General features: G+C 46.0%; 1 protein-coding gene across 1 annotated transcript in view; it reads right to left on the bottom strand.

The window, feature by feature from the left end:
- ADCY10 (adenylate cyclase 10) overlaps positions 1-24,586 on the bottom strand; it is a 69,965-nt gene that overhangs the window by 35,878 nt on the left and 9,501 nt on the right. The window contains exons 4-16 of the mRNA XM_043490851.1: positions 24,271-24,414; positions 18,243-18,448; positions 16,480-16,576; positions 15,376-15,464; positions 13,475-13,666; positions 12,995-13,116; positions 10,942-11,018; positions 10,571-10,760; positions 7,970-8,025; positions 6,569-6,740; positions 4,386-4,578; positions 2,858-2,944; positions 1,836-2,119 (exon numbers count right to left, since the gene is read on the bottom strand). Of these exons, the coding sequence (XP_043346786.1) occupies positions 1,836-2,119; positions 2,858-2,944; positions 4,386-4,578; positions 6,569-6,740; positions 7,970-8,025; positions 10,571-10,760; positions 10,942-11,018; positions 12,995-13,116; positions 13,475-13,666; positions 15,376-15,464; positions 16,480-16,576; positions 18,243-18,448; positions 24,271-24,414 (1,909 nt within the window). The remainder of the gene's footprint in view (positions 1-1,835; positions 2,120-2,857; positions 2,945-4,385; positions 4,579-6,568; positions 6,741-7,969; positions 8,026-10,570; positions 10,761-10,941; positions 11,019-12,994; positions 13,117-13,474; positions 13,667-15,375; positions 15,465-16,479; positions 16,577-18,242; positions 18,449-24,270; positions 24,415-24,586) is intronic.

Consider the following 24,586-nt stretch of genomic DNA (forward strand, 5'->3'; position numbering starts at 1 on the left):
TTGTATGTGTGTATCATTTTTGTATTTGAAGTTATGAATATTGGCTATGTACTTGTATCTCAATGTGTTTGATACTAAGTAGCCTCAGTGAAGCATTTGGTCAGCTTCTTGAGAAAGGACTATTCTCAGTAAGTGCCCAATCAAGAGACACTTAACTGACAATGGACTTTGGGAGACACCAATCCATATCTGAGCTTTCCTGAGAACATTCAAGCTAACATGTAAACAATGGCATCAGCCTGCAAAAAGCTGAATAATTCATGGACGTGTGATTTGCCCAGGTGGTTACAAACTCCATCTTGTTGCTGTGACTTTGCACAGAAGAACAAAGGGGTTTCCGCCCACAAGAGAGAGAATATAAAAGGCCCCAGAACCCCCTCCATTTTGTCTTCAGCTGGCTCAAGAGATGGCCTCTCCACCCCAAAGAGATGCCTGAAAGAAACTGGGACAAAGGCCTGTAACTACGGGGGTGTAAGTGATTGCTGGACCCAGGCCATAAACCACAACGTTGGTCTGAAAAGGATTGGGCCCAGACTAGGAAGAAGTCTAATCCGTGAAAGAAGTTTATTGGGATATCTCTGAGAGTGAGATTTACTGTATTCAGTTTCCTACTGTATTAGGCTTAGACTTGCTTGTTTTGTTTTATTTTGCTTGGTAACTTACTTTGTAGCGCCTGTCATTATGTGGAACCACTTAAATCCTACTTTTTATACTTAATGAAACCACTTTTGCTTATTAATTAACCCAGAGTAAGTAATTAATACCTGGGGGAGCAAACAGCTGTCCATATTTCTTTATCTGTGTTATAGAGGGCAGACAATTTATGAGTTTACCCTGTAAAGCTTTATACAGAGTAAAACAGATTCATTTGGGGATTGAATCCCATTGGGATCTGGGTGTCTGGATGCTGGAGACAGGAGCACTTGCTAAGCCGTTTTCAGTTAAATCTGCAGCTTTCGGGGCGTGGGTCAGACCCTGGGTCTGTGTTGCAGCAGATTAGCGTATCTGTCTCAACAAGGCAGGGTTCTGAAGGCCAAAACTAGCAGAGAAAACGGGTTCAGAGGTAGTCTCAGCACATCAGGTGACAGTCGCAAGGGGGTCTCTGTGACCGAACCCATCACAGTAAGTAGCTGAAGGAATTTTGACAGGGTGGTTTCTGTAGTAAGGTGCACTCACACCTGACTGATGAATGGTGGGGCAGGAAACAAAGGTCAAGTTAACATCTTAGCCTTCTGTGCTCACCACTCTTCACCAAAACAGAGGGGATGCATGGTACCACCTAAGCTCCCTGCCTAGGGAGCAAACTGATTGAGAGATCGCCCAAGCAACTGCCCTGGGATGTACTTGCAAGCCAGAACATTAGAAGGCAGTGACAAGCCAAGAACTCAATGTTAATAACAATAATACCTGGACTTTCTTTGGTGCTTTTGTCAGTAGATCTCAAAGTACTTCACAAAGGAGTTAGTATAATCATCCTCATTTTACAGATGGGGAAACTGAGGTACATAAAAATGACGTGACCTGCCCAAGGTCACCTAGTAAGCCAGTGATAGAGCTAGGAATAAACTTCAGGCCTGCTGAGTCCCAATCCAGTGCTCTATTCACTAGGCTACAGTGAATCTTTGCCAAGCCACTAGAACAGCATACAGTTAGGGCCGACCATGTTTACTAGGTGCTAGGCTATTGGGCTGTTTTGACCCTGCTTTCATGGACCTACAGAATCAGTCACCTGGCCATGAGCTATGTGGTTCGTCCTTTTTGGACCTGCTCCCCTCTGTTTTGTAGAAAAAGGTTGGTTTGCAGCTAAGAGCACAGAGCAGGTGCCTATCACTTACGTTTCTAGCTCCCGGGGGATGCTGACCACCCCAAGGTCCTGGCAGGCTTTTTGCAGGATCACAGAGGGCTTTAGCTCCCGCAGCTGAATGTAGGTGGTTTTTGCATTGTTAATGATGCTTGCAGCAGAGACACAAGGCAGCCGTGCTTGGTGGCTGAGAGGAGATAGAGACATGACCATAAACACTGGGATGCTGGAGAGCAAGTTGTCCAGAAATTCCCATGAGGCAGGATCAATGAAGTGGGCTTCATCAATGACAAAAATGAGAATGTCTTTCTCCACTGCCTAAAAAGGCAAAGAATCGCCTGAATAAGGTGTTGCTTCAGTTACGTATATCTTGCCTTCAGGCCAGGGCCCAGGTGTCATACCCCCACCCCCATGACTGCTACTCCAACCTATGGAGTGGAAGAGCAGCTGCAGCTCCTTTGTGTTGGTTAAATAAGATACTGGGGTCTCCATACACATGGATCCATGGCCCTTCCCGTGGCCTGACCCCTGACCACCTCTAACATGACTTTCTGTTCTGACTAGGGAGGAGACAAGGTCCAGAGCTTTCCTCCCAGCCAGCTCACCCCGCCTCACTGTAAGAGGGCTGTGTCCCTGCACACCAGGGGCAATATCACCCAAGATGATTACACTCTTTTGGAAAAGGGGGTTATTTATGTTTTTCCACTCTGGGGGTGTAGTCAGTGCATTTTGGGAGGAGATTCAAGCTTTGAGACAAAGCATGAGCCAGTTTCATGGAGAATCCATCCCATAATCTGAATTTGAGAAGGGCCAGAAAGTGCTCTCGGTGCTATAGAAAGACATAGTTCCTACCCTCTAACTTTAGACATCACACAGTGAGCACAGGTAACAGGAATTAGGATTGAGGAGCGATACAGAGGATAAGGACATAAGGAAAATGGCTGGGGTACACCAGATTCCCAGCCTGCTAACCAGCTGCTCATTAGCAGACTCTGCAAGTCCAGTGCAGTCTGGGGAATCATTTCTGTCTGTTTCACAATGAAGAGAGTGGTTCACCTTCTGTAGTATTTTCACAAGAAATAGTTCCATCTCCTTTGTCCTTGTTTCATTATTCATTTTGGAAACCTCGGCAGAGGTGGGAAACTAGTCAGAAAAAAATGAGAACAGTGAGAGAAGAGGCAGAGTTCCTGTTCATAATATACACATTCATGGGAAAAGCCCTGACTGAAATGTCCAGCCTAGTGAGACACACACGTTCATCTCAGTGTCTATCCTTTCCACACAGGGACTGCATCGTCTGGGCCTGCATATGTGACTATACCAAGGCCTCTACTTCTGGATCCTCCATCTAAGTCCAGCTGAACAATTAAACTACCATCTGACAGCTCTTTGGTGACCTATGTGAAATAAACTGTTGGTCTTAGTCCTGCTCTGGGTAGGAGGGTGCCTATAGCAGAGGAATTATGGGTGAAATCCTGGGCGTTGGGCATTGGGCATTGACTTCCCTTGTGATTCAGTTGACTCTGGTTGACTGACAGTGGACAGGCTAAGAACTGGAGGGGCTGGGACAGCTGAACTGCCCTCTCACCTAGAGAGGTGGTCCTTTCAGAGCAGAGGTGGGAAGTTGTGTGTTTACAGAAGGCTCACTCTGCCATTGTGGGAATTCTGTGGATAAGGAGAAGGGTTTCGTTCTCCAGGGCTGCCAAGCCTGCACCTTTCACCCAGCTTCCATTTTTGAAGCCTCACCCTCCATGACACCTTTTTCCCCTTACGCCTCTTTTGAAATCATGTTTCCATGCTGTGCAGTGACAGGCAGCAAAACCAAATCACTGAAGTGTGGAAAACAAGAAATGAACCCTCCCCCATTTACTTTTATGGCAACTAGTGCAGATATCAGAGTGAATCTTTCTCTCCACATTCAACTTTTCTCCACTCCTGTTCCCCTTGAAGTGAAATTCAACTTCTCATTGGAGGGGTCCTCTTACCATAACTGACGAGCATCCATCCATTCTCTTAAGTACTCTGTAAATCCCCTAAGCCCCCATCTGAATCCCCAACTCCCCCAAGTGCTGCTTTTGAAGTCTTTCCTGGGAGAGTAAGGGCTATTTCTTGCCACCTCACAAGTCTGGGTGGAATTGCTTTCCTTCCTCCTGTGTAGTTACAGATGGTAGACATTCTGTGAATATCTTTTAGAATGTATAGGAACAAAGTCCAGTGTGTGTGCACAAGCTAGGATTCAGACTCACCAAACAGGTCAGCCTCATGACTGCAAGAAGGCCAATCCCAGAATAAGAGTGAGGAAGTGGGACAGGTGAAATGGATGGCATCAGATCGACAGCATGATGCCACTAACGCTTCCATGCAGATTTAGGAACAAACATTTCTTCAGCCACACCCAGCACCCTATTTATCCCAATTATAATGTGTTGAATTTCATGAGTATTCACACCTTGGATCTAGTGTGCAATTTCAGGGCAAGAATAAAAAATGCTGAGATGCGGAATTGGTGTGAAGCAAGGTAAATAACAGAATCCAGTTCCACAGACAGGCTTTTCCCCCAGAAGGTGAGGACTTTCTCCATTACCTTAACAAGAAAGATGTTATTCAGGAGGCAATAGTAGGTCTGTTCTACCACACCTCGGAGTTTGCCTTGGAGGATGTGCTGTCTTGCATCGTAAGATTTACAGACATCAATCCCCAGAAACATGGCCATGAGTGTCCGGATGGCAAAAAAGTTCTGCTGCACATTTACCTTCGTCAGCTCCATAGCAACAACCCTGCATGATTAAAATGAAGAGAAATTATATGGAAGTTCTAACAGGGAGTAAGGAAGAGCCAGCACATTCTGAGAAAGAATTACAGAAACACAAACCTACCGCTTATCATGTGGACATCTAGACACATAGAAAAAGCTTCCAAATGAAGGAGAAATAATGGAACCAGCGTTCTTCAGCCCTTTGTGATCGACCTCCAAGACAACTACAAGACATTTCAGCACCTGATTTTCCTTATGGATAAATGGCTGAGGATCAGCAGTGGATTTGAGCAATGTCCCCTGGTCTCTGTTTCCTCCATGGCTGGTGCAAAGCAACCTAACCGCAGAGCTCAGCCTCTCCATTTTTCGCTTTTGTTTGAGGGACACAAAAGATTAACAGCCCTGAACTGATCTCCAACCACCTTTCCCAACCACACCCTTTTGGGTTTCTGGCAGAGTCCAGACTGATCAGCCTGTTTATTGTCTTCTGGAGAGCTCACCCTTGTCAAAAGCACCTGGCTGCTTTCAGTTCAGTTCCATGCATCCCCCTGGACTCTAAAGTTATCCTGCATTGAAAGACATGCAACCATACATACCCATGAGCATCCATCCCATTAGAGCTGCTCTCATTGCCATATCGCATGCATCCAAAAATGCCTTCTCTCAGTGAGGGGCCATCTCCCAGCCTCTCACTAATGACATTTTTAAAGTCTGTCCATTTCTCTTGGGGGGAGAAAACCCAGCACACGCATGAGCTTTCATCCACAGTTTAAAAATTGGATTAGCTCATGAAAAGCTAGTTACTCTGTGTCCAGGTAGACTGAAAACATGGGCCAGAGTTGATCAAAACCTTTTGAATTTTGAAATTTCAACATTTTTAATGACAGGTTTCATAATAGCAGCCGTGTTAGTCTGTATTCGCAAAAAGAAAAGGAGTACTTGTGGCACCTTAGAGACTAACAAATTTATTAGAGCATAAGCTTTCATGAGCTACAGCTTATGCTCTAATAAATTTGTTAGTCTCTAAGGTGCCACAAGTACTCCTTTTCTTTTTGCGAACATTTTTAATGTTGAAATTTGAAAAGTAAAAAGGACTTTTTTTGTTAATATTGACAATTTTCATGGAAGTCTTTCCCTAGCTTTCAACCAAGTACTAAGCTGTTCAAAATATTTCAAATTTTTAATTTTTAAATTAAAGGGGGGGAAAATGAGAAGAGAATTAATAAAACAAATTAGCAGAATGCCCCCCAATTTATTTTTAGCAGTTCTACTAGATACAGTCTTGCTAAACATGTTTCCTCTTTAGCATCAAATAGCACTGAAACATGAATCCAACTTGATCTGGGTCATGACAGCCTCAACCAAGGAATCTCTCATAGGATGGATGGGAGAAATAGCCAGCGGTGTCTCTTTCTGATGCGTATTCATGCGCTGCTAGTTTTGAGGTTCCCAGAAATCACACTTTCCATATGTTGTCAGAAAACAGATGGACAGCTATGCCTTCTGATTCACGGGGAGTGGATGGCTCAACAAACCAAATGGACAAGAAGCCACAGTTAATCAAAGAGTAGGTGAGGTTAATCTTTTGAACCACAAAAGGACCCATCCAACCACAAGTGAATCTCTCAGATTGCCTCATTTATTAAATGAAGAATTAGAGCAGTAGACAGGCATTGATAGGTACAATTGGACCAATGGTTGTTTCATCTCCCCTGTGACTGTGCTGGCTATTCCTGTATGTGAAATAATAGTTGTGCTAAAGGAGGAAGTTACTAAAAGCTCCTCTTCCCCATGCAGGGCTCATTTAAGCCATTAGAGGTCAGTTTGCAGCCAATTAGACACCGTCTCAGTCTATGCCAGCCTCACAAAGCCTCCATACCATTGGCATTTTTGCAGTCTCTGTGGGAATGTTGCAGCTCAGGATCACGATGCAGGGCAGAGGTGTGTGGGGCACAGGGGTTAGGTGTATCAAAGTGGGCCAGGTGTATCAAAGTGAAGTTAAAGGCACTTACCTGTGGCCAGCATTCTGGCCTAAGTAGGCAATTTCAGCAAGTAACTGGCTTTTTCCATAGCCCATAAGGCCTTCAAACATTATGATGCGGCCTTCTGTAGACCCCACAAATCCTTTCAATAAAGTGTCATAGATTTCAAGCTCTTTTTCCCGACCTAAGAAACATTGAGTGACTGTAAGAAAGCAAAGACCAATGCACTTCCCTTTCCCTCTTTGCTTAGCAGTGGCAGCATGTCTCCATCCATATAGAAAATGCATCCATAAGTCACTGGTTCATTTCCACCTCTGCTGCAGTCCTTATCCATCCCTTTCTCCCCACTCATTTTGATAATTGCAGCTTCCCTCTATAGCGTAGTCCCAAACCCGACTGTCCAGATTCCAGCAGACCGCTGCTACCCTCCCCCGCAAACACACAAAGAAGTATGACTACATTATCCCTATCCTCACACAACCCCTTGTTCATTCCAATACCCAGGGCCACTCTTCAGATTTGTTGCCAGCCTTCCTTATGGACCCTGAGCTACATTCACTGGAGCTGACACAGGGAAGCGTAATTTACATCTCTCCTTACCAGCCTGCCAACTAGGAGATTCACCTCCAAGGAGGGCAGATAGTAGTTGAGTGCATCAGCTCCTACAGGGCAACAAGATTAAAACTTAGAGACGAGGTGGAGCTCACCCAGTATTGGGGTACTGGGATCTAGCATTTTGCTTTAACCCCATTTGTCAGTAAAGTGAAAAGCCCTTAAAATGAAAACAACAAGGAGTCTGGTGGCACCTTAAAGACTAATAGATTTATTTGAGCATAAGCTTTCCTGGGTAAAAACCACGATGCAGCTGAAGAAGTGGAATTTTTATCCACGAAAGCTTATGCTCAAATAAATCCATTAGTCTTTAAGGTGCCACCGGACTCCTTGCTGTTTTTGTGGATAGAGACTAACACGGCTACCCCGTGATCCTTAAAATGAAGTGGGCAGTTAACACCTCTGCTCGAAAACTTGTTTCTTCCACTAACAGGAACTAGTCCAATAAAAGCTATTCCCTCACCCACCTTGTCTCTCTCCTATCCTGGAACCAACACAGCTACAACAATATGGCAAACTTGTATTCCATACTCTTGTCTGACCATGGACAGGTCCTGCACTCCTTAGCACCATATAAGGCCTGCAAGATCAGTGTAAAGGCCCCGTATCTTTAAGAGCATCCTGAGCACATCTCAGAGCTTTACATTTCTGAATGATCCCAATGGTCAATCACTTAATATCCTCAAGTAGTGGCTCCCCCTCAGACATTTCCCCCCACATCCATCTTTTCCCCGGGCATCATCTTCCCAGCACCAACAACTGCTCCACAGGTTCCTAATGACAAACCAACTGGAGTTCTGAAGAGCTCTGTCCACCTACCCAGTAAGGGGTAACACTCAGACCTCTCCTTGGTGAGATACGCTTTGCCAATCATTCTGCAAGGAGGAAGAGAAAGGAAAGCTGCAGTTAAAGAGCGAAAATACTCCTGGTCAGAATCTACATGAGTGGGGGCGCAGCGGGGCTGCCCACTCTCTCTGAATCCAAGCCCTGCTTCCAAGAAGGGTTTCATTATTCTTAGTCTCCTGCACCCAGAAGCTCAAGTTGAGATGGGGTGAAGTAGTGTCATGGGGTTTCCCTTCAGAAGAGCGCTAGAGGAACATCAATAATTAAGGAGCCTGATGAACCTGGTATAACGGGAGGATGTATTAAAATCCATCAGAGAGCTAAGAAGGAAATGAGGCACAGCAGCCTGTGAATCCTCTGGTAAAGAACAATACAATGCCCACCAATCTGGTTTCCTGAGGCTGCTCAAGGATCTGAAGGTAACAAACAATTTTGTACTGCAAATGGGCTAGAGATGAGAGACAAGTAGGAATAGATAGAGTCAATAAAACTTGCAGGGGAAAAGATAAGGAAAGCGAAAAAAGCAGAATGAGTTAATACTAGGCAAAGGCTGTAAGGGGAATAAGAGTTTCTATAAACATGTCATGGGAAAAAGAAAGTAAAGCCATTAATAAGTAAGAAGGTTGATGAAATCGGTGATTATTCTGAACTACTGCTGCTTTTTAAAATCTCTATTTAGCAAGCTATACATTAACAACAGCCCGGCTCCTGCAAATTGCTTCCCACATACGGACTCCCACTCATTTTAATGGGGCTCCTTCCACATAGAGGAACTTGTAAGAATGTAGCCTTGGATTTGGACAATGAGAGCAAGGCAGTTCTTGTATAAACAGCTGTTGATGAAAGGAGGTATCAGGATATATGAAAAAACAGAACACATGCAAACTTGGTCTCTGAACTCAATAACTAGCTAGCTACACCACAATTGCTATGAATTTGGATTTTTCTGTACTGCACCTTTAAATTTCTGCCAGCACAGCTGATGCAGCATGTTCCCAAGAAGGGACCCAAACTGTGCTCCCTCATGGAGACTTTACTTTTGTTCTTTCTTAGTCTGTTGTGCCCCTTAATCTGAACTGAAAGTCATTTGAACTGAGACTACAGGGCTGTTCTAGGGGTATGGAGAAACACTGAATGCTTCTACATTTCCATGGTGCAGTTTTCAGTCTCCTAGTAGCTGGAGCTGATGTGGGAGTGGGAGAGAGATGCAAATGAGACACTATAGTTACCCATTTTCTCAAACATGAGGCTTGATTGAAGATATGCCAGTTAAAGGTATTTTTACACTAAGGTATTTGCTGTCCAAGCAGCTGTTTGTCTCCTTGACTAAGTTGCCTTGAGTCGATCTTGTATGGGGAAGTACAGGACTTTGGAGATGAAATTTCTTAAGCCAGCTGTGAGATGATGCTCTGGATTCTGGCAAGGATGATGCACATTGTGGCTTTGAACAGACAGGATAGCACACACACCCCTTTGTGCTGATCAAAGGAAATTTGCCCTTTCATCACCCCCACCCCACTGTGGTAAAATGGGGGTGTGACTCTGGAAGCCCCACAATGCCAACTAGCAGAGGGCCCCCCTACTGTAACTCACATCAGGTCTGACATACTCATTACCCCAACACACTGTTGTCATGATATATATCTCAAAGATGTCATGAAAGGTATCGTATATAACCTGGTGACATGCTGGTTCCAAAAATCACTGTGTGATGTATGTACAGGTCGGGTACAAAGTGTTATAGATGTGTGCTGGAAATATATTCATGAAAAGTGTTTGGGAAGTAGAGCATAAAACCCAGTCTGCCCTAGGCAAAGGCATGTATATTTACCTGTCTTACCTGGGTTACCAGCAGAGGACAATGGAAGTATATTTACATATAAGGAAAATAAAGACATCAAGCTAAACAAGCAGGGGAGAAGACTGTGGACTTTGAGTAATATAAAGGGAACAAAAAGACCTTTTAATTCTCTATCACTGAGGGGACAGTAGAGTCCAGCACCTTTTGAGCCTACGAAAGCTGGATTCTCTTGGCCTGAGAGGCAAGAGCTGATGGAAACATGATGTGAGAAACTGCTCAGGCAAAGATTGCAACTTGCTGAGATTGAGTTTTCATCATTAGAAAGTGTGTTTTGTTTTGTTTGTCACCTCGCCTGTCTCTTTTGCCCTTGCTTAGTATCACTTAAATCCAGGGCTTTGTGAATAACTTTTTTCTTGTTTTATTACAAAACCATCTCAGTTCTGTGTATTAAAGTGAAGTGTGAGGCCTCAGCTAACCTCACAGGCTGGTGTGTGCTCTGTCTCTTTGGAGGTAGTGAGTGTAACATGAGGGACTGGATGCTGCAGGGAGACGTCTCTGGGGAACTCGGCAGCTGGGGCTTACTGATGGTTACCAGCAAGCCAAGGTTTAGACTGGCAGAGTCTTGAGAAGTTTGCTGGCAAGGCAGACAGGCTGGTGTGTCAGGGACCTGCCACAGAGCTTAGCAGTACCAAAGCTCTCGCTCTTGCTAAGGCAGAGTGGTAACAGTGGCTCACAGTTCTGAGTGTTCTGAGCTTGACGTCAGAGGGGGCACTTACGTTTTCTCACTGATGCCAAGATAATGATAGACGACGCCGGGATTCACAACTCCTTTCATCTCAGTCTGGGGGAGCTCTTTGAAGAAGTAATGAGGCAGCCTGGAGTTGGCGTAGGTCACTGCATCACAGGACACTAACCCTGGATAATACATCATCATCCGGGCAGCAAGATTCACCTTCTGGCCAATGACTGTGTGGTGGAGAGAGCAAGAAAATGGGCACTGAAAAGTTAACTGAGCTCCCACCCACCCTCCTGTGGAAGCTCCATGCATACATACCCCTGCACCAGCAAAAGTATGCAGCCTACACACACACTCTGTGGGTACCCAGGAGATACCAAACATCCACAGGACCAGAGAAACAGACTGTACCTGTGTATTCATGCCTTACACGATGGCCAACTACTCCACAGAACACTGGCCCGCTGGTTACTCCGATGGAAACTAGCCTAGCAAGCAATGAGAGCAACATGGAGTCGGCAATCCCAAATGTCCAGTCCCTCTTGCCACATCTGCTCACGCACCCTCTCCCCACCCACACTCCTGTAGTGCTAATTTGTATTGACTATCCCCACATCAGCCAGCTAGGTCTCCGAACAGCCTGTGTGCAGCTCTGTGTGTGCGCAAAAGGGCTGGAGAAGGATGCAAGGAGGTTCCCTCATGCACATCCCCATGTAATGACAGTTCTTGTGCTTCCCAGAGTGCAGAGTGCTATGAGCTACCATCACTGTTGGAACTAGCCTCCCCAGAGAGATAGACCACAGCCCCACCTCTTCTCCATCCCAGCTAGCAGAGCTGACCCCAGGCCAAAGGTAGCCCATGTCCATCCTTTGCAAGGGTGCCATGGAGGCTGCATTCTTTAGGCAACTCCACAGGCACAATGTCTCTTTGACCTCCCCATGGGTTGTGAGTCCCTGTTCTCCCTGTAATGCAAAGCCACAATTGAGCCCTCATTTCCTGGTGTGGAGCTGGAGGTGAAGCCCAGCCTTAAAGTTCAAGGAAGTATTCACATTTTCTCAACACATTTATCTGCCCACAGTAGAAATCCTGCATGCTTAAAATGCTTCCATGGGTGGGGAAGTGGTGAGATGGGTGTAGAGTTTCAGCCCTCTTTCCTTGCATCATCCAGCTGTCCAGTCCGTTATACCACACCCATCGCTATGGTATGTGTATGCTTCCCATATTTATAATGGGTGCACACAGCAGAAAACTGCTTAAGCTGTAATTGTCACTGGACACTGATCTCGCAGGGTACTCAAGCCTGGAATTTAATTCTCTCACATGTGACTGGTTGAATTTCCCTGGCTCTTTATGGTTGGCATGCCCCTTAAAGGGAGTGGCTACTGAGCAAAGCACAAGACACACACCCCTACTGGCTATCACGCACTGTTCCCGGCTGAATATAAATTCTGCCCTCTGAGTGTGCCAGTCTGAATTCTCCCTGCTGGAGAGTCAGGAGCTGGAGGGACATCAGAAAAAGGAGAGTCAGGTTACACAAAGATTCAAAGAGATCAGTGCCAGTGATGTGAAAAGGGAGTGGGGTTTGATTTGGTCTTTTCATTTATAGACACAAAAGGGGACAAAGGCTCTGGTCCCACAAACATGCAGGAGTTTAATTTGAAGCCTCAGTGAAATCAGCAGTGTTTGCATGTCAAGGCACAGGCCTCAGAAATTCAGCAGCCGGACCAGAGCGTGCTGGAAGGTAGGAGAGGGTGAAGTGCTCTCTCCAAGCACTGCTGGAGTCCTGCCAGCTGATGGGCTCAGGATCCCCTTCAGTCGGGAGCTCCTCCACCAAATGTAGTCAAGAAGGGCTTGATGGGACCTTTGGAGGCCAGTGGGGTTGCGGGTGACAGTCAGTAGGGGTTTTGGCTCATGCTCTGTCCTGTTACCAATGCTTTCAAGGAGCAAGATGCCTTTAGAGCTCAAAAATTTGCCATTCTCACACAAATGGAGCTGAGAATCCTGCACAGCTGGTGTCATTAGTGAAAGACACATTGCTCTCTCTTTTCTGCAGGGCCTGGACTTGGGGATTGGAGTTTCTTGGGCTGTTGTGGGATGGGTTAGTGAAGGTGGTTGGCTTTGCATTTTGCTCTTAAGGATGCTGAGGTTCACGATCATCCTGAGCAGGTTCCAGATTCATGGCCAGTCACCATAAAAGTTCCATCACCTACACCCACCAGTACCACCCCTTAGGCTGTGGTTCTATTGCTCCAGTGGCATGTAGCTGTCTTAGGAGGTCAGGGTCATGTAGTGTGAAGGGGAGCCCAGGTAAACTGGTCTAATCCCAAATTTTGTCTCCCAGCTGTCATGTCACTGCCTTCTGCCCGCTAGTGGGGCCTTCCTCTTGGGACGAGGGAGTTTAGATGGCAAACAAGCCCATAGTACCCCTGTAGACCCCTGTGGAGAATTGCACCTTCCTGCTTACTTTATTTTCATGAGCTTCTCAGAACAGAAGTTGAAGATTTTAAACGCGCTGTCCAAGGCGTGGGTGCTCTCGTCAGCCTGCTTATCCCCAGGGAGCCCAAACACACACAGGAACGTGCAGCCCTGCCAGGGAGGGGAAAGAAAACACCAAAGAGGGGAGGGTTTTTTCCAAAGAGCAAATCAGTAACAATGTCTGTAGCAAACAGTTCCACTGTGCTCCAGCTCTCCCACCCATTCTGTTAGAGTAGTGCTGTCATACAGCACCCCCAAAATGCTCTGGAAGGCCCCACTACCACCCCAGACTCAGTCTCTTCAGCACCGAGCTTCTTATCATTCCTCCTGATCGTTGCCCTCCACCTCCCTTCTCTATCCCTAATGACAACACCACTGTCCCTCCTGCATCCTACTAGTCCTGTACTCTCAAAGGAATGTTTGACAGCTCTGGCTGCCTGGCTGGGATGGCCTTGAAGCTCTGACTCACTTTGTCAAACATAAAGACTTTGTTGATTTTGCCGCTGAAGACGTGGATGGTGTCTGAGATCTTCACGTTGGCATCTTGGATGGCCTTGCACAGATGCAAGGTATTGGCACTTTCGTCAAACTGCAGGTTTACAAAGACAATTGTGACCGGCCGAAGCTCAGATAAATATTCCAGAGGTTGGTTGTCATCAATCTGAAAGAGAAGAGCCAGATGTACTCAACAGTCCGTACTCCTGGTGAGCGGGAAACATTCGCTACTCCATATACCCCTCCTCCAGCTGGGCTGACTCTGCTCTCAGATATAGGTGCTAACTTCATGAGGGCAAAGATGTTAGATCAGCCATTGCCATAGGAAGGAGTGGGCCCCCATCAATGGGAAGCACTCTCCAGTCTCAGGAAGATGATCCTTTCAGCACAGGACTGGGAAATGAGGCTAGGCACCAAGGAGACAAATGGGGAGATAGCTGAGCAGAGCCTCTCAATGTGACTTTGCTACAACCCAGGTCTCCCCATAAACTTTAAAATTTTAAACAGAACAAAGAAAAAACTTTTTCATACACCTTACAATTAGCCTGTGGAACACATTGCCTGCAGTCAAGAACTCAGCAGATTTCAAAAAATGATGACAACATCCAATGTTATAATAGTAAGGATTTTTTTAAATAAAACCTAAGAGTTTTGGAAGGGATCTAAACCCTAATGCCTCAGGTCATGAGCCAAGGGAGCAGGGAGGAGAAAACTTTCCATGTGGACAAGTTGATCCACAACTACGCACTGCAGGGTTTCTTGTATTTTCCTCTGTATCACAGAATCATAGAATATTAGGGTTGGAAGAGACCTCAGGAGGCCATCTAGTCCAATCCCCTGTTCAAAGCAGGACCAACACCAACTAAATCATCCCAGTCAGGGCTTTGTTAAGCCGGGCCTTAAAAACCTCTAAGGATGGAGATTCCATCACCTTCTTAGGTAACCCATTCCAGTGCTTCACCACTCTCCTAGTGAAATAGTGTTTTCTAATATCTAACCTAGACCTCCCCCACTTCCGTGTGAGACCGTTGCTTCTTGTTCTGTCATCTGCCACCACTGAGAACAGCCTAAATCCATCCTCTTTGGAACCCCCTTACAGCTAGTTGAAGGCTGCTATCAAATCCCCCGCACACACTCTACTCTTCTGCAGACTAAATAACCCCAGTTCCCTCAGCCTCTCCTTGTAAATCATGTGCCCCAGCTCCCTAATCATTTTTGTTGCCCTCCGCTGGACTCTCTCCAATTTGTCTACATCCCTTCTGTAGTGGGGGGACCAAAACTGGACACAATACTCCATGGGTGGCCTCACCAGCGCCGAATAGAGTGGAATAATCACTTCCCTCAATCTGCTGGCAATGCTCCTACTAATACAGCCCAATATGCCATTAGCCTTCTTGGCAACAAGGGCACACTGCTGACTCATATCCAACTTCTCATCCACTGTAATTCCCAGCTCCGTTTCTGCAGAACTGCTGCTTAGCCAGTCAGTCCCCAGCCTGTAGCGGTGCATGGGATTCTTCCTTCCTAAGTGCAGGACTCTGCACTTGTCCTTGTGAACCTCATCAGATTTCTTTTGGCCCAATCCTCCAATTTGTCTAGGTCACTTTAGACCCCATCTCTACCCTCCAGTGTATCTACCTCTCTCCCCAACTTAGTGTCATCTGCAAACTTGCTAAGGGTGCAATTCATCCCATTGTCCAGATCATTAATAAAGATGTTGAAAAAAACTGGCCCCAGGACTGACCCCGGGGCACTCCGCTTGATACCGGCTGCCAACTAGACATCGAGCATCAGCAGAACCTCAGAAAAATTCTAGCTGTGTAAAGCACAGACCATCACGCCAAAAAACAAAATTCTGTGAAGTTACTGCTCTACCTTCTTCAGAATGTTTCTCATCACAAACTTCCGGAGGGACTTCTCCAGCTCATCATTAGGAGACAATGTGGAGGTTTCTCTGAGGATACCTAGGGGAGGAAATTCAATACTTTAAATAGGAGAAGGAAGACTTGTGGTTAAAGCATAGGGTTTTATTCCTGGCTTTGCTCAAGGGCAGCCTTTTGCCAGTGAGGACTGGATAGTGCCTGGATGAGGCTGGAGATTCTTGTCTAACCTATTTCACTTACAATCTTGAAAATGCAAATCACAGTTGCATAGGTGCCGAGTTTCTAATCTGCTGGCTCCCTGCAGGCCCCACCCCCGCTCCACCCCTTCCCCCAAGGCCCCAGCCTTGCCCTGCTTCTTCCCACTCCTGCTCTGCCCCACCCTACCTCTTCCCTGCCCCTTCCTGCTTCTTCCCTGCCTAGTTCTGCCCCTTCCCCGAGCACACTACACCCTTTCTCCTCCTCCCTCTTCCCCAACACCTCCTGACACAGCGAAATAGCTGATCCGTGGTAGGCGCTGGGAGGGAGGGAGAGGCGCTGATCAGTGGGCCCACCGGTGGGCAGAAGGCACTGGGGGGAGTGGGACCCTCTGGTAGGGGGGCTGCTGCACAGCACCCACCATTTTTTCCCATGGGTGCTCCAGCCCCAGAGCACCCCTGGAGTCGGCACCTATGCACAGTTTGGGTTTTCTATTAGAAAATTCCTTGTGTGCTTATATCAGCACCACTGAAAGCTTGCTTGCCCAGAAAGACTGTAGGCACTGAGCAGGGGTCCCTATAGTATCTCTTCTTGCCAGTCAGGGGCCTCCATAGAGCTGACACAGAAGGTAGGGAGAGGGTCTCTTCTCCTCCACAGTCAGTGTAGCCCTTGCTGGTGTCCAGACAGGTTGAAGCCAGCAGGGGGGAGAGGGAGTTGAAATTCAGCTGGCTGCCTTGGGATTTTGGTGGCAGGAAAAGGACACAGGAACTCAAAGTGGTACAGGGCAGGGGCCCACCTGTGCAGTCCATTCACCCTCTCACATTTACACTGTCGGAAAACAAAGGAATCTCAGCCTGCCATCTCCCTGGGGGTCAGCGCAGTAGAAGGAAGAGGGACTCACTGTTACTTTCACCAGTTGGGTAGTTCTGTAGGTATTCAGTACATTTCCAGAAGAACTCATCGAACTCAGTCTCAGAGATGTTCTTTATGTATCTAGCCTGAAGGCAGACAGAATTAAAGGCATCTGTCTGCTTTCCCAAGCCTAGTGTAGAATTATTCAATAAAACGCACTCCCATACTTCATTGTCACCTCCATCATCAACCTCCCTGTCAACTGGATGGAGGACACAGCAGCAATCAGCAAAGATTTTTTGGCTGGAGCAAAACAAATGACTACGCTCCCAACAAATGCAGCAAAGTGATTCTGCAGCCTCCAAAGCTGGGTGCAGAGCCTTCCAATTCCACAGTCTTTCTCCTGCAGGGTATCTGTCCCAGCCGCCAATCCTGCAAAGGCTTACATATGTGCTTAACTTTAAGCACCTGATTGGCCCCACTGATTTCAATGGGCTTACTCCTAGGCAGGTGCAGGAGTGAAGCCCAGTTTCTTCTCATGATGTCTGTCACTGAACTATCTCACTGCCTCCAGAAAGATACTAACTAAAATCACAATAGGCCCGCGGTCTGATTCTCCTCCCCATCCTCACAGCTGCTCTCCAAGAACCAGTGCAAGGCGCAAGAGGGGAATGCTCAAAATAACTGGTGGGCTGCAGGTGGCAATGCTCCCGCTTCCACTCCTTGGCAGGTTGGTCGTATTTTCAGAGTTCAGAGTGGGGACACCGGGGTTGGTGAGAGGGATGGGTCAGGGGAATTGTGTGTTATCCTGTCAGGATGAGTACTTGGGACCTTTTACAGGAAAAGGTAGGGAAAGTGAGAACAGTATTTACCCCTCTGTGACCCCTTTCTTGTTCTGTCCTAGCTCTAATGTCTCCCATTCCAATCTAGCTGTACCCTACCACACCCCGACCGACCCCTCCACAGTCACTGATTCACCTACACCCTCAGTCACCAATTGACTCCATCAACCTTCCCCCCAAACTCTTCCCTCACCTCCCCACCTGCTGAGAAACACGCCCACAAACACACCCTTTCACCCAGGCTGAGATCCTCCCTCTTCCTAACAGACCCCCACAGCTCAGGCCCACACCCTCAGCTCTGAGCCCTAGCCACCAGACAGCCCCAGGCTCAGAATGCCCCCACACACCCCTCCAGCTCTAGCGAATCCATTCCCAGGCTCCAAAATCTCCCCCCTCCTACCTGACACCCACCACCACCAATCTCAGATGCCCCCTAGGTAGAAACTCTGCCCCCTCCTCAGAAAGCTCTGGTATTCGCTGCTCTGCACCTCCTCCCTCTGCCACTTGCATCCCTTCTCTTGCAGAGACTCTTGCAGGGGCTAGAGGCTGCAGAGAGCATGGGTAAAGAGCCCCATATTCTGGCTCTGTGGCTCTGTCCCCTGCAGTACAACAGCTACACTACCCAGTTCTGAGATCACGGGTGGGGCTTACCCCCCTTAAACCCTAACGACCAGCCACTCCTGGCAAGAGGAAGCCAAAATTAAGCCCATGTTTCCAGGGAACAAGATATTTCCCACATTCTACTATGCCTTCTTACTTCATCACCACTTTCAACTTTCACATCACCATCCCTCTCGCCTCGCTCTGCCCAGCTGGTCCATTAGATACAGGCCCAATAACAAATATACACACAAGCATACGTGTGAGGTTGCATCCAGCAGAAGACAATGGGGCACGTAAACATACCCCAACCTAGATAACAAAGCAATACGAATTCCACTAGTTTTGTTGCACACTCCACATTGCCCACCTTAACAGCTCTTTGATCTTTAATTCTTTCTATTTCTATCATGTTCCTGTTACAGAGTTCCCAGCAGTTCGGCGACAGAATAACCTCGCTTGCTTTTGCTAGGTTTTGGGCCAACCGAACTTCATCCACTGCTCGGCCAATTACCAGAAAATATTGGTGCTTATTGTCTCCAACAACAACTTTGGAGATGTGACCTGCAGATAGCCCTGACAAGAGAAACAGGATTGTTATGGACGACATATTTACTTTACCATTTGTAATATATGTATCTCATTTATCTTGGAAGCGGATTTTGGAGGCCAACCTATTTCTTTTGAGGTGGGGGGTTTGGATCAGTTCTTGACATTATGTGATATTTATTCTAGGAATCTGAGGATTTCTAGAACAACACTCTCCAATGAATTAAACAGCACATCAGTTAATAAATAATAATAATAATGCACACATAATTACAAGGGTCACACAGTAGCATCTGTTATAAGGTTGCAAATTGGTTTGCATTATAACAATCTGTTTATAGTTGAAAAAGAAAGCAGTGTGTTATAATAACATTTAACATTCCTGTGGTGGGAAGAATACATCAACAGCCCAACACTGTGGCATTTAATCTCAGAAAGGGGAACTATGCAAAAATGAGGAGGTTAGTTAAACAGAAATTAAAAGGTACACTGACTAGAGTGAAATCCCTGCAAGCTGCATGGACACTTTTCAAAGACACCATAATAGAGGCTCAACTTAAATGTATACCTCAAATTAAAAAATGCAGTAAAAGAACTAAAAAAGAGCCACCTTGGCTTAACAAACATGTAAAAGAAGAAGTGAGAGATAAAAAGGCATCTTTTAAAAAGTGGAAGTCAAATCCTAGTGAGGTAAATAGACAGGAGCATAAACACTGCCAAATTAAGTGTAAAAATGTAGTAAGAAAAGCCAAAAAGGAGTTTGAAGAACAGCTAGCCAAAAACTCAAAAGGTAATAACAAAATGTTTTTTAAGTACATCAGAAGCAGGAAGCCTGTTAAACAACCAGTGGGGCCCCTGGATGATCGAGATACGAAAGGAGCACTTAAAGACATTGCAGAGAAACTAAATGAATTCTTTGCTTCCATCTTCACAGCTGAGGATGTTAGGGAGATTCCCAAACCTGAGCCATCTTTTGTAGGTGACAAATCTGAGGAATTGTCACAGATTGAAGTGTCACTAGAGGAGGTTTTGGAATTAATTGAGAAACTTAGCAGTAACAAGTCACCGGGACCAGATGGCATTCACCCAAGAGTTCTGAAAGAACTCAAATGTGAAATTGCGGAACTATTAACTATGGTTTGTAACCTGTCCTTTAAATCAGCTACTGTACCCAATGACTGGAAGATAACTAATGTAACGCCAATATTTAAAAAGGGCTCTGGAGGTGACCCTGGCAATTACAGACTGGTAAGTCTAACGTCAGTATCGGGCAAATTAGTTGAAACAATAGTAAAGAATAAAATTGTCAGACACATAGAAGAACATAAATTGTTGGGCAAAAGTCAACATGGTTTCTATAAAGGAAAATCATATCTTACTAATCTATTAGAGTTCTTCAAAGGGGTCAACAAACATATGAACAAGGGGGATCCAGTGGACATAGTGTACTTAGATTTCCAGAAAGTCTTTGACAAGGTCCCTCACCAAAGGCTCTTACGTAAATTAAGTTGTCATGGGATAAGAGGGAAGATCCTTTCATGGATTGAGAACTGGTTAAAAGACAGGGAACACAGGGCAGGAATAAATGGTAAATTTTCAGAATGGAGAGGGGTAACTAGTGGTGTTCCTCAAGGGTCAGTCCTAGGACCAATCCTATTCAATTTATTCATAAATGATCTGGAGAAAGGGGTAAACAGTGATGTGGCAAAGTTTGCAGATGATACTAAACTGCTCAAGATAGTTAAGACCAAAGCAGACTATGAAGAACTTCAAAAAGATCTCACAAAACTAAGTGATCGGGCAACAAAATGGCAAATGAAATTTAATGTGGATAAATGTAAAGTAATGCACATTGGAAAAAATAACCCCAACTATATATACAATATGATGGGGGCTAATTTAGCTACAACTAATCAGGAGAAAGATCTTGGAGTCATCGTGGATAGTTCTCTGAAGACGTCCACGCAGTGTGCAGCGGCAGTCAAAAAAGCAAACGGGATGTTAGGAATCATTTAAAAAAGGGATAGAGAATAAGACAGAGAATATCTTATTGCCTGTATATAAATCCATGGTACGCCCACATCTTGAATATTGCGTACAGATGTGGTCCCCTCATCTCAAAAAGGGTATACTGGCATTAGAAAACGTTCAGTAAAGGGCAACTAAAATGATTAGGGGTTTGGAACGGGTCCCATATGAGAAGAGATTAAAGAGGCTAGGACTTTTCAGTTTGGAAAAGAGGAGACTAAGGGGGATATGATAGAGGTATATAAAAGCATGAGTGGTGTGAAGAAAGTGAATAAGGAAAAGTTATTTACTTGTTCCCATAATACAAGAACTAGGGGCCACCAAATGAAATTAATGGGTAGCAGGTTTAAAACAAATAAAAGGAAGTTCTTCTTCACACAGCGCACAGTCAACCTGTGGAACTCCTTGCCTGAGGAGGTTGTGAAGGCTAGAACTGTAACAGGGTTTAAAAGAGAACTGGATAAATTCCTGGAGGCTAAATCTATTAATGGCTATTAGCCAGGATGGATAAGGAATTGTGTCCCTAGCCTCTGTTTGTCAGGAGAGAGATCACTGATCATTATCAGTTAGGTTCATTCACTCTCAGGCACCTGGCATTGGCACTGTTGGTACACAGGATGGACCTTTGGTCTGACCCAGTATGGCCATTCTTATGTTCTTATGCTGTAATCTTGGACTCCCATTCAGACAATACCTGGATCTATGAGATTTGTAACAAGCTGTGTTGTTCTCGAATTGGGCTTGTCAGCCATAAGTGGATTCATCAGGCACCTGACTAGACCTCTTATGTGTACACCATGATCCAGTGAATCAACGGTTGCCTATTATTATACCTGATCATAAGTTTCCACAAAGTTCACCTCTTGGCCAATGAGTAATTTATTTCAGATATGGAGCATAATGTTTACATTTTTCTCATTTAAAATAATTGTTGCCATGCTTTTTTCTTCACAGACAGATAACTCAAAAACAACTGGAGTTTGGTACTTAGCCTGTAGCACAGGGGTGGGAGAACTTTTTGGCCCAAGGGCCATATCGGGGTGCGAAACTGTATGGAGGGCTGGGTGGGGAAGGCTGTGCCCCCCAAACAGCTGGCCCCTGCCCCCTATTTGCCCCCGCCCACTTCCCACCCCCTGACTGTCCCCCTCAGAACCCCCGACCCATCCAACCCCCTTGTCCCCTAACTGCCCCCTCCTGGGACCCCACACCCCAAACCCCCCCCAGGATCCCACCCCCTATCCAACCCCCCCTGCTCCCTATCCCCTGACTTCTCCCACCTATCCATACCCCTGCCCCCTGACAGGCCCCCTGGGCCTCCTATGCCCTATACAACCCTCGCTGTTCCCCGACCCTTGACCGCCCCAGAACCTTCACTCCATCCAACCACCCCCTGCTCCCTCTCCCCAACTGCCCCCTGGGACCTCCCACCCCTAACCTCCCCCTGCTCCCTGTCCCCTGACTGCCCCCCCCCGGACCCACTACCCAACCCTGTCACCACCGCACACGCCGCTGCCACCCCCTTACCATGCCACTCAGAGCAGCAGGAGCTTGCACCCCCACTGTCCGCACAGCGGCATGGTTGTGTGGGAGGAGGAGCAGCGGGGGAGGGGTTGGGGGCAAGCCTCCTGGGCCAGGAGCTCAGGGGCTGGGCAGGACGGTCCTGCAGGCCGGATGTGGCCCGTGGGCCATAGTTTGCCCACCTCTGAATGTAGGAAGTGCCCACTGAGGAATACATTCATGAACAAGTTTGAGAAACATTGGCTGGATAGCAATAAAGTGATATGCAATTCAATAATCCCTTCTGAACCTGCTCAGTGCAGCATTTACTAAGACTTTGAGTAGATCTCAGTAAAAAGCACTCTCTCATTTGGGAAATCACTGTACATTCTGTCTGTGCAGTCTAACCAGGAGGCCAGCAAGCAGAAGGGTTTTGCTTTCAGTCTGCTGCTGCTGGGAGTTTGCGTGAAGGGAGCTTGTAAATGTCTGCTTGAAAACACACACAGAAAAAACATCCAGATGTAATCTAAAACTCCCCAGCTTAATATAAGGAAATGGCAAAAGAGCAAGCTCCTGAAGATCCCAAATTTAAGTGGCTTTACATTCTGTTGCCCAAACGGACAGTTGTGTGAACAGAGGTACTATGAAGGCACTTCCCACAACTCTAATGGCTATCAACTTTCTGTTGCTTTCCATGGATGTGAAATACTCAGAAGTAGAGCTGGTAAAAAAAAAGGGGGTACTCTTTCCACTGACAATTTCAATACAAACAAAAAAGAAATAATTTTTATCTAAATTTTCCATAAATTTTTTTGATTTTCAGCAGAAATCAAATGCTGAAATACTTTGGCTGAAAACAAAACAAAAAAATTGACTTGGAAATACTCCCACTTTATTTATGGGAGTTGTAGTTCTGATGCCTCAGGCTCCCATTATCTTTTATAGGTTGGGCTCTGTAGTTTAACTACATCACCCATGATGCTTCTTAATGTCCCTTCTTAGTGAGGGGAATTGGTTAATAATCAGAGGAGTCCTTGTTTGTGGTGTACAACGGGAGATGTAATCCAGCTGGGGAGGACATTAGATGACCAAAATACAATTCCCATGACACTGTTCCCTCTAAGCTGTGCGCATGTGTGTGTGCACATGGATCCTAAACCCCATGCACACAGCGAAACACCACACACACAAAAATTTGCACAGAAGCACAACAATTTGCACAGAAGAAATTTTTTGCGCACATGGCCTGTCAAAAATTAGAGGGAACATTGCCCATGAGGCACTGTGGCAGGATTTCTAAATCAAAATATTTCAGTTTTCAGCTGTTTGGGGGTTTTTTGATGGAAAATTGAAATTTTCCATGAAAAACAGACACTCTTCATAACAAGAATTGTTTAGTAGAAAACCCAATTTTCCATTGAAAAACAGTTTTGATGGAATTTTGTCCACGAGTGCTAGTCAGAAGCTACTGAGATACAGTCATAGCTCTGTAAAAATAAACTAGGTACAGTTAGCACCAATGAAAGGTGCCAGATTGGCAACAATAAATAAATTGTAGCTGTTTATTCACATAATAGATGCAGAATGGCCAGCTGTAGGACCAACTACCCCAAACTGCGTCCCTAAGGTACTTCAGCAGTTTGATCCTCAAGGCCCATTCAATCCTTGGTTTCTTCGATGAAACTGTTTCTGAATGTAAGGATGGTTTATGTGTCACAGATACCTGTCTGCTAGGAACTCAAATGAGACCTGCAATGCATTTCACATGAGCCACTAGGCAATCAGATAGGAATGAGTCTCAGTCACCACTTCCACAGGCTGAATTTGAACCAGCAACTTAGAGGTGAAATGCTCTTTATTCCAGTCCCCAAAAGACTCTTCTCTCTGACCAGAAATACATTTTCCCTACCACAGAAGCAGCCTTCTCATGCAGCTGCTGAAAAGGATGCAACTGATCAAAGCACCGAGCAATTCATGTCTTCTACAGACTCCTGGCCCACTAGAAATGGAACAAGATTTGGGCATGGTGTTTCTCAGAGACATATCTCGGGAGCACGAGAAGTGAGTGGGGGCTTATGTGACTCAGGAAGCAGAATTGCCTACTGGTTAGGGCAGGGAACTGGGAGTGAGGAGTCCTGAACGCTCATCCCATCTCCACCACCAACTCACTGTGTGATCTGAGACAAAATATTTCATCTCCATTTGCCTCTGTTCCCTCCCCTGCACAATGGGGTGAATGCTTCCTATTCACTTTTGTAAAGTGTTTTGAGAATGTGCTCTCTAGTTACTGCAAAGTATTGTTATTCCACTAGTAGCCATGGTACCTATCTTCACTCGGAGCTCCAGACCCACTTCAGTCTCACGAACCCCATACTCTTCCTGGATCCTCAGGCTACATTTCAGCGCCAGTGTAATGATATCGCTCAGCTGGCTTCGTTGCACTTTCCACAGTGCTAGCAGTGCATCCCCTGGGGAAGGCAGTGTGACAGAGACTTATGGGACACATGCTCTTCTTGTTTCTAAAGTGCTGACAAAGCCACTTGGCTTTTCAACAAGCCACAGCAGATCTACCTGTACCAGCCCAGCACTCTGACCCACTGAAAGATTGCTCACTAACCACCCCAAACTCCTTAGCAGCTG

The sequence above is a fragment of the Dermochelys coriacea genome, chromosome 8, assembly GCF_009764565.3.
Source record: "Dermochelys coriacea isolate rDerCor1 chromosome 8, rDerCor1.pri.v4, whole genome shotgun sequence".
NCBI classification, from domain to species: domain Eukaryota; kingdom Metazoa; phylum Chordata; order Testudines; family Dermochelyidae; genus Dermochelys; species Dermochelys coriacea.